The sequence below is a fragment of the Macrobrachium nipponense genome, chromosome 26, assembly GCF_015104395.2.
Source record: "Macrobrachium nipponense isolate FS-2020 chromosome 26, ASM1510439v2, whole genome shotgun sequence".
Classification (NCBI taxonomy): domain Eukaryota; kingdom Metazoa; phylum Arthropoda; class Malacostraca; order Decapoda; family Palaemonidae; genus Macrobrachium; species Macrobrachium nipponense.
The window spans coordinates 21502979-21513743 of NC_087215.1; the positions used below are offsets into that span (position 1 = coordinate 21502979).

General features: G+C 37.2%; 1 protein-coding gene across 2 annotated transcripts in view; it reads right to left on the bottom strand.

Annotated features, from left to right (window-relative positions):
- Positions 1–341: 341 nt before the first annotated feature.
- Positions 342–10765, bottom strand: part of LOC135200052 (forkhead box protein G1-like) — a 315222-nt gene continuing 304798 nt past the window's right edge. For both annotated transcript variants that reach the window (XM_064228300.1, XM_064228299.1), the window contains one exon: positions 342–4234. In XM_064228300.1, the coding sequence (XP_064084370.1) occupies positions 4124–4234 (111 nt within the window). In that variant the 3' untranslated portion in view covers positions 342–4123. The remainder of the gene's footprint in view (positions 4235–10765) is intronic.

Sequence of the window (10765 nt, forward strand, 5' to 3'; positions counted from 1 at the left end):
AGCTTTACGAAAATTAGATGGATAGCAGGATTGCAAGAATGATACTATAGTGAAAAGTACAGTCCTTATGTGATAAGGTAATGTTGAAAGGGATGTGAAGATTGCATCTTTGCATCTCCCCAGTTAGTATTAAACGTCATTTGGTTTCCTGTGGGCATAGGTTTAGTTGATATATCTAGACATGGTTGGATATGAAGTTTTGAAATGGGAGGCTAGAAGATGAAGCACAGGAAAGATATGAATTACAGAATTTCATAGAGGTCTTTTGTGTCACACCTTTTGGAGGCCATGATGATGATGATATTTCAAAGGAAGATTGCAAGATGGAAATAAAAGGACAATTAAGAATCACAAATTCTTTATTTAAACAGTAATTTGATATGAAGTTATGTGCAGTTAGGTAGATAAAAAAAGGTGTTGGTCATCAAAAACCAAGCTAAAGTATTTAAAATTTAGAGAAACTGGTAGCATAAACAGTGCAACAAATGATAAATTCATAAGGTAACAACTTTCAGCATTTACATATTTTGTAGGAATAAAAGTTAGAAAATGAAGATCAGAAAAAACATACAGTAACTTACATAACGGCTGGTGAACAGCAAGTCTTGGAAAAGTAATATTCTTCAATCAGTTCAGTCCCTCAAGGATAGTATCAAGATACCACAGTATAATCCAACAAAGATGCTAAGGACAATAGAGCTAGAGCATCCAATTCCAAGTTTTCAGTTGCAAAAGACTTGTCTGTATTATGCTCAAAGTTTGATTTGCGGCCTATTCTTTGAAACTGAGTAGTTGCACCATAATGCTATTACTAGTGTTTTGCTAGTAGTAAATCTTTGAGGAAATCAGTCCTACATACATTGCTTGGGCAATATCATAAGAGTAGAGATTTTCCTTTTAATAAGTAATATGATAACAAATTCAGTTAGTGGGCAAGGCACTCAAACCAATTAACAAATTCAACCGAGTGGACAGGGCACTCGGTAGTTCACAAGTTGTCCCTACTGACAGCATTATTACTGAAGTTTAAGTACCTTATATGATGTTAGTTGTTTCCTCATTCCTGTTGGCCTGTATGACAGCCTTAGTTTGCTCTATATTTCTCTAACCACTTTTAATAGCTGATGATGTGTTAATCTTGTAGTTGCAGGCTTATGCTCGTTTTGTGCAATATTTTGTCCCATGACACTTTTGTTTCTTTTTACAAAATTCTTTCCTAAGTATACATAATTTGCTGGTGTTACTTAATAGACCAGATAGAAGAATGTCTTAATGGAGGGCATGGTACATACTTGTTAAAGCTCTGGGTATCTTTTGGCATCATTACTGAAGAATGTTTTACTTTTTAAAAGGCGTTGGCTATTTCCGCTTAAAGGTTTTTGTCTCAGGACTTGAGTCCCATCATATAGATCTATATAAAAGCAACAAACTGGTGAATAGTTTGTTGCCTTTGATATATACAGGTTATGTAAATATTCAGATAATGACATAAATGGTACTCTTAACAAATACAAGCTGATTATTTTATTACAAAATATTCATATCCACAAAATCTCAATCTCATATATTCAAATATTTGTGTTTATATATAATAGGCTCTCAGTACATGTATAGCTACAGTAAACCAGACTTAATCTCATCTAAAGACAAGTATTTGCAGTTATTGCAAATTCACTATGAAACCCAAAATGGTAGGTAGTTTACTATTCATTTTGCATCAATGCATTTCAGTGAAAAGTTTGCCTAGATCAGAAAATATCTGGATTATGTAATGTTCAGTTTTAAAATCCTGGACATAACATTTATTATACATGTTGTGTATACATATACATTTGAATAGTATTTTATTTATTTTTTTTTATAGAATATTGTGCACATATTGTACAATGTATAAATCTTAGTCATAAGCTATGTACAGTGAAATATTAAAATGATAAGTAGTTTCAAAATAACATTTAATGTTATCTCATCATGCATAAAGATAAGAATTAAATTTTACAGTACATTAACAGGATAGACTAATAGTTGTGGAAGTAAAAAATATGTAGAAGTATAGTAGTGAAAGGGGATGTGGTTGTTGTTGCAGTATTAATAGCATATTAGGAAAAAGATTATACCAAGACTGCAAAATAGAGGCAAATAATTCTTTGTCCACCATATTTGATTATGTGCATAAATGATTTGCATTAACTAGAGTACATAAGGATGATGATTGTGAATTTTTCCCTTGGAAACCTATTCATGGCTTTGGAGTTCTCATAGTAGATTTCATAGATGCCTTTTTCATAAGCTTTCATAATTATGAATATTTGAGATGAAAGTCATATTCATTTAACAGCAGAGATGATGTTTTGTGATACATGCTCAAATACTAAGATTAAAACTTAGTGATCACAGATCAAAATGTATGGTGAAAATTATATTGAAGGTTTCTACTGTGAGTGTTAAATAAAATATTAGTTAGATAGGAAATATAGACAACGTACTAAAAAACTTAGATCTTGTACGTGGCTTTGTTCAATTTGTTTGATACCTTCCCGTCCATTTCTGGTTGCCATGAAAATTTAGCTTAAAAATATAGGGTACTAAGAGCATAAGTTAGTGCAATGAGCATATATTTTGTTTTGCGTAGCTGCTAAATAATTATTCAAAAGGGCATATAATTTGACTTTTAAGACTGTGATGAATGTATGTGCTTGATAGAAAATAAAATTCCTGTACACAAAACACATGCCTGATAAAACACATGTAATCAGGCATTTTGTTTTTGCGGCAGAGCAGTGCTTGGACAAATGATTTTCTATTTTCAGTAAGATTTCTACCACCATTATAAATTGATAGGACAAAATAAGTTAATAAGATTATTATAATTACTTGAAAAAGTATATTTTAGTAAACCACTTTTCGTGGAATATTATTTATGCAGGTACGTATATGTTAACATAGCATGCTTGCCAAAAAATTATGGGATTGGTTTCATTTAAGGTTAATAATTTCACCACATTTCTCTGTGGTTAGATGAAAAAAAAATGCAAATAGAGGATAATACAAAAAAATTTCATAAGTTATTAGTGGTATACTGAAATTTATAAAGTATAAATGGAGAAAAAAAAAAACTGTCAAATTAACAATACGCTAGCTTTAAAGTACAATACTAAATACTGTAATAGTTTCAAGATTTTGTTGTCAGATACAGTAATGGTGCTAAGGGTACAGAAATAGAGATTAGTATTACAAATTAATTAACAGGAGAAAAAATTAAGTTCTAACTTTATAACTTAAAATGGTGGAATGGAAAAGCTACTCTCCATTTTTGTGGTTAAATCATTCACTGAAACAAGGGTATAGAGATATGCCTCCCAGGGATATTGTTTTTTTTTTATATAACAAATACAAATGATGAAAAATATAAAATATTACTATGTTCATAGTTACAATACTCTTAAACTGTAGTTTTGTTTAACATTACTCTTGATGGCATTTCATGCATTACAAAATATTTACAGGGTAATCCTTTAACAGTCAAACATTTCTGTTGGATACGGTTATTGATTTCACTGCAAGGTTATCTTGAAGATTAGTCGTAATTTTCATAAAACAGGTGTGTGAGCCATGACAGATCACAGGCTGGTCAGGCATGACAAAATGGCCAACAGGAATTTAAAAAATGCACTGAAGTGTAATGGCATAACACTTTTGATTATCTACAGCCATGCTTATACTGTATGTAGTACAGTGTTTCTGTTTCTAGCACTTGCCCTGGTTTTGCAAAAACACATTGGGAAGAAATCTGAAGAGCAAAATGGCAATGAAGTAAAACTTGATCTGAAAACTATTAATAACATGTAATGCAAACTTACTATATGATAAAATGTCCATACATTTATGTCCCTGGTATATAATGTACTGAATGTAAATACAAAAAAATGTATTTGTACAAGTCTTGCTTACTTGTAGTTGTTAATGCTAGTTTACTCATTGTGATTACCATAAGGGTTTTGGAGTGTAGAAAGAAGCTATATTACAAAGCCGCATATGGGAGACAGACTTCAATCTACTATGAGAATGAGAGTAAAGGTACAATTTATCAAAAGCCTTGTCACAAAGATATTTCATTTCCTCTTCAGCCTGATACTTGCTGCAGTGGAGTGGAGGGAGGATCAAGCTCAATATGAGGCAGTTTAATAGATCCTCTTTTTGGCCGCCACAACATTACATCTTCTTGTTCTTCCACCTGAGGACAAAAAAATTAAATTAATGCAATGATTTATAAAGGTTCAGATTAGCCTCTGTATGTAAAGAGGATGAAAATAGAAAGGCATTTCTAGTTTATCTAAATTTGCCGGACTTAATCATTTTGTATGAAATATATTTATCTATTGCCTATATTCAAACTTTGGAAAATTTTAACCAACTTTTACAATCTTTGGCATTTCTTGCAGGAAACAAATGTGTGTACTGTACTGCACATTCCTGACTACCTATGTATGGCCTAGGATAAGATCTTTATTCAGACCCGTGCAAGTTTATTGGACCCCAAAACTAGATCACAGTCATGTTATGACCAAAACCACATCAAGACCAGAAGCCATGTTGAGACAAATGCAAGCACATAAGGCAACAATCCAAAACGAGCTGCCCTAAAGGCCAGGCAGCAACCCAAAACCAGGACCTAGACATGCCTGTAACAATATCTTTACCAAGCAAGTAACCAAAACCAAGACATGAACTGCATCAACTCCAGTGTTGTGAACCACTGCAAGGGCTGCAGCATACCTTCATTGACCTGAATTGGAATCGGTAATATCATAACTGCTGTCCTTCAGAAGTTGCTCTAGCAATGAAGGTTTCAGCTAGCTCCCTTAAAAGGGCCACTAGAAAATACTGTTTACAAATAGCAAGAGCTGGATTACACAGAATAGGAAAGCCTCAGTGCAGAAATTGGGTACTGCTAGGTCCAAGTGGGCCATGATTGAAGTAACATTCTCTTTGATTTAGCTCCACTCCTCACTGGCCATTCTCATCTTTGGAGGATCCCTCTTTCTAAGTCAACATTCATGCTCACTAGTCTGTGACTGTTCTACACGTAACAAGAGCCCTTAATGGTTGCACTACCATCCACGATTATCATATCATCGTAATATGTGCTCCTATTCTCATGGATGGGACCAAGATCTATGCTCTTGCTCACAAAGCCATGACCATTCTCCACTAACAGGAGCCCTACATTGCCTTCATCTCCTCATCGTAGCACGTGCTCCAGTTCTTGCAGACATGATCACAATTAAGACGAGGCACCTTCCCATTCTGCAGAACGTTGTGCTTCCAAGAAGGTCTTAGGCCCTGAGCGAGCATATGCCCCAGTAATTAACAAGGTTATTTTTGTTGCCCCTGATTTGGTTGACAGGACAGACTGAGAACCCCGTGGACTACCCTCTCCCCTAGATGCAGACAATCAAGAGCTTAAGACAACCTGTGCAGAAGTCTTTGAACTCATTCTTTGGTACAACTGATTGGCTGAAGAGACTGTGGCTACCACTTAAGGTTTTTCTACGGGTTTTATAAGTCCTGGTTGGATCCAAGAATGAAATTACTACATTCTCAACCAGGCGAATTCTTTCGTCTCCGGATAGGACAATTCACTTTGATCTAAGTTGCTTACTCCACCACTTCCATGGCATAGAGGTTTCTACATAACCCCAAGGCTGTGTTACAAGCAAAACAAGTGGATCCTGACCTGGTTTGATGAGGCCCAAACCTAATCATTACATAGACCTATTAAAGCAAAGGGCACCTCCTTCACACCAAGAGTCAACTACAATGGAGATGACCACTTCTATGGCTTTTCAAGGTAGTTTCATGGCTTGATCTATGGTTGACAACAGTGGGCAAGATCTCTTCTGCCTCCACTTAATAGCAAATGTGGGCCAATCGGTGAGTGATGAGGAGAGATTCAAAGTCTCTCGATTTGTTGGCACATGCAATCTTGGCATTGAGAAATGGAGATATTCTAAGCTAATCATCTCGCTTTCCTAAGAAACAGGATGATGTGGCAGTTGGCAGACAACAAGTCATTTCTAAATTGTCTAGTCCTTCTCATTCTAGCATAGCTAAGCCCAAACCTCAGACAACATTCACTTCACTTAAAATACCTCTAAATATGACATGCCCTCATAGGGGCTTCCAACCGCCTTAATACTCCAACTAAGAAAACTCCTCAGCAGTGTCCCTTTCAGCCCTGTTCTTCCATACCCAGGAGAGGAGGCAGAAGGAGCGCTAGAGGATAAAGACAGTAGAGGTGGTGCCCCTCCCCACTTGCTGCCTTCAGTGGGGGGATGCCTGGTGGGGCATTGAGCAACTTGACAGCAGTATGGAGCAGAGACCTGGGTAGCAAATGTTCTACGGGTGGGATATCTACACCCCATGACATTTCCTCCTCCCCTCTCCGAGTGTCCACTTCACCAAGGAACGAACTATACTCAAGACTCACTGAGGTATCTAGCTCTCCAAGTGAAAGTGAGGAACATGATGGAAAGGGAGCTGTGGAGGTAGTAAAGGATTGATCCCCAGGCTTGTACACTGTACAGCTGTGTCTGTCTGGTTCCCAAATCATCGGGCAATTGGAGACTGGTCATATACCTATCTACTCTCAACCTTTTCATCAGAAACTACTCAAGATGAAAACTCCTTGCACAGTTCTAGCAGCAAGGCATAACGGCCTCATGCTCACGATAGACCTGAAAGATGCATACTTCCAGATTCCAATCCACCAATCTTCCCAGAAGTTTTTTCGCTTCAGTCAGAGAGAGATAGTTGACCAATCCAAGGTGCTTTGCTTCAGCCTTTCAACTGCGCCACAGGTGTTCAAAAGAAAAGTGTTCACCCTTGTTTTAACCTGGGCCCATTTTCAGATACTCATCGAGATACCTTGATGACTGGCTGGTCCTGGGAAGTTCTTGGGTAAAAGTAAATCCAGCCAGGGACTGTCTACGCCAATTTTGCCACATCTTAGGCATCGTGGTAAATTCAGAGAAGTCAAAGCTCATGCCCAGCCAAATGATTCTTTACCTGGGCATGCACATAGACACGACAGCAGCAAGGGTCTTTCCACCAAACTAACGCATCAACAAGCTCAGGACTGTTGTTCAGTCCTTCCTCTCCAGACAAAAGCAACCAGCATGTCAGTAACAGATAGTTCTAGGTCACCTATCATCCTTGGAGAAGCTTGTTCCTCACAGATTGTTGCCAACCTTTGATCTCTTCCATTGGAGATTGAGAGAGATTTAAGTTCCCTTCTTCACCAGAAAAACAACCCAAGCCCAAGGACTATCAGCCAAAGCTATTGTTTTCATGTATTTTCACAAGTTGTGGTATTTCATTTGTGAAACCAAAACCATTGGTAAATGTAAAACTCTTCAAAGTATCAAACAATGTGTAATGGAGAACTTTCCTTATTTGGTACAAAGAATTATATCAAATTTTCTAGGTGTGAGAAAACTACACACCTGACTAGAAATTGTCTTTCTTGTTCTGATGTTAGATACTACTTTTCCGTTCGCAGAAGTTGGCGTCAGAAATTTGTGAAAATAAATTACTAAGTACCTAGAAGCTTCCTGTAATTTGCCTCATCTCTACAACCTTTTCCTTAATAATAAGTGCAGGGGAAGAAGAGATACCCATGGTCAAATGAGGTCTAACACGCTCCTGTTTTTTGTCTTCCTCCTACTGTAATCATAGTCTTTTTTTGTCTTCCTCCTACTGTCATCACAGTCTTCATATAAGCAGAAGAGGAGGAAGGTCTTTGAGGCCAAGAAGACTTCTTGCAGCCATAATTCTTCTAGTGGTAGATTGGTGATCCTAGAACTTATTTGCAGGGGTAGGTGACCATGGGAAATGCAAGCAAATCAAGTTCACTCATAACCAAGCTCTGTTGTACAGGTGTGCTTGGTCGTCCACAGTGTAAAACCCAATTTCCTACTGGTCACAGCGCACCCTCGGGAGATGGGGGTTTGTGCTTTTTCTGAAACATATCAGGAAGAGTCAACAATAACACATCTATAATAGTTCTTTAGAGCTATCCTGGTATGTCCTCGAACATGCCCGTGATCATTCTCCTGACTATTGTGAGCATGGCCATACTACTGAGTGATTCACTGGCTTGGGTCTGCATTGGAGCATGCATGATCCATTGTTGACTCAACACTGTGCACTCAATCCTTGATCAGATAGGGCCAGCATAGCTGGTCTAGCCTCCAGTTCTGGGCATGAGGGTAACAAGGTTGATTGCATTTAATAACTTTTAGTGCCTTTGATGTGTGGAATTTGTTCCGTTCGGGGATGTAACTGAGCTTTCTCAGATTCTGCCTGATCTAATATGTAGAGAGTTTTCTTGAAGAAACCCGGGGTATTCAATGACTAGTATTAGTCACCATTGAAGGCACTTTTGAGTATTACCTGTCGCGTCCACATGATCCTTTTATTTGTCTTAGTCCTTATATGAGTGGGGTGCTCTGGAAGAGGTGGAGTCTGGAGTCTGATATGGCTTGGAAGTATTGCATCATGGCAGATGCTGAGTCGTTTCCTCTACTGGTGATCCCATCAATCTGTGGGTTGATGAACCACCACCTTAGGTTGGAATGGCTTTGTGCAGAGGGGTCACCATACCTTTGTTCCAGGCTTCATCATGGTTAAACTTGTAGCTCAGCAAGATGGCAGCTTTAAGGTTTCAGGTTAAGAACATTTATCTTTCTCTCACTGGTCCATAAGTGAGATGGTATTTGTAGCCTCTTTTCGTGACAGTTCATAACTAAGAGTGGGCTTGCTCTCTGGAACATTGTTACTTGGCTGCTCCTCACTCTTCTTGAAGAGATAGGTTGAGGTGGCAGTTTCCTTCAAGGTTCCTTTAGGGCCCATGAACGACATTGCACCTCTGGGGGTCATTACACCAGTGACATTGATCAGGTCCCCAGCAGTATTTTTTTTTTTTTTGTTGTTTTTTTTTTTTTTTCCCTCCCCTCAGGAAGGGAGGAAAGGACAAGTCCTGTAATAATGCTGCAAGTTTAAGATGCCTCTCACTCCACTGATCAATGTGGCAGCCTTGGGTAAAAGTGTCTTTCAGGGCTATGACATAAGAAAATTCTTCTAATGACTGTCAGTGTTCCCTTTCTCAGAGCCTAATAAAATTTCCTTCCTATTCTCCGGAATTGTCCATATCTCTCACTCTGTTGACAAGAGTTGTAGATAGCACTGGAGGGGGATGCACTGGAAGTCAACAGATTATTCTCAAGGCTTCTACTGCCTTCTCTTTTTGATGACAATCTCTCTTTGGAACAAGATCACTTGTCAGACTCTATTTACAATGGAATCTCATTTTTTGTGCTTCATGATACACATCATGTTCTATATGTAAACAGGTAAGTTTGTTCAATAATCCTGGTACTGTATTTAAAATTGCAAGAACAAAATTTTTCACGCAAATGTCTCCCATTTAAAGCACCTATATCATTGTATCAACAACTGTAGGAAGTTGATATCTTTATTTTGGTCAAGCCCTATATTTATTACTATAAATGAAGTTTTGTTAAACTACTTTCATAGCTAGTACTCAAAATTGGGATGTTGCATGACAACAATTAGAATTGCACCAACTCATTGTAACTTAAATCCTTACAATTAAAGAGCAAGGAAGTGGTTAAAAAGAGAAAATTAATAATATAAACTAATAACAGGCCTTAAAACTCTGCTCTAAGATTATGAGGCTAAGTGATTAACTGGTGAAGTGTACTTATTGAGAGCATAAGATGATTGTTTTGACTAAAATTACTGATTACAAGTTAGTATGGACGTCCTGAGTGTGTCATTACAATGACATTTAAACAAAAACATTATACGTACAAAATGTTCTAGTACTTACTGAAGATTTTTGATAAAATAACTCTGGTGATTAGTGATAATTGAAAAAATAACGCTTTTAAATCAAAACGAGAAGAATATCACCACTCGGAAGAATATAACTTAAAAGAAGAAATTCAACACCTTTGACCACACAGGGTTGCTTGAAGTATGTATTGTTTTATTATGAAAGCTAGCTTATAATGTACACACTTATCTTAGCAACATTAAACATCTACTGATCACAGTTAAATATCCTGTGATTAAATTCTTTGAAGGAAATAGTGTCAGGAAAGGCCTTAAGATTATATTACATTATAAAAGTAGTATTGTGCAGTGGTACCTCGAGATACGAAATTAATCCGTTCCGAGGCGGCCTTCGTATCATGAGTTTTTTGTATCTTGAACCGCATTTTACATGTAAAATGCCTAATCCGTTCCAAGCCCTACAAAAACACCCCAGTAAATTATATTTCCAGGCCTACAACACGTTCTAAGGTCACAATGCCGATCAGATGGAAGAAATATGACTCCAAAAAGGTAAAATACTGTACATACATGAGTAATATTCAACTGCATGTAATGTTCAGCCCCATTTTTACTGCATATATTAGTACTTTAGCATATGTCCCTTAGCAATAAGCCTAGCCTATGTTAGCAGTTGCTACTGTAGCCTAGTCTATGATTCTGACATCTAAACCAAAGAAGCTAAAAGCTTAGAATATGCCAATAAAATGTATAAATAATCAGTATGTACTCATTTCAAATAATTATTAATTAATCATTAACTATAATACACAAACAAACAAAAAAACACCTTCCAACTGTTTGTTTACATTCAGCTCTTACGAGTACCGAACGATCGCCAAGCAAT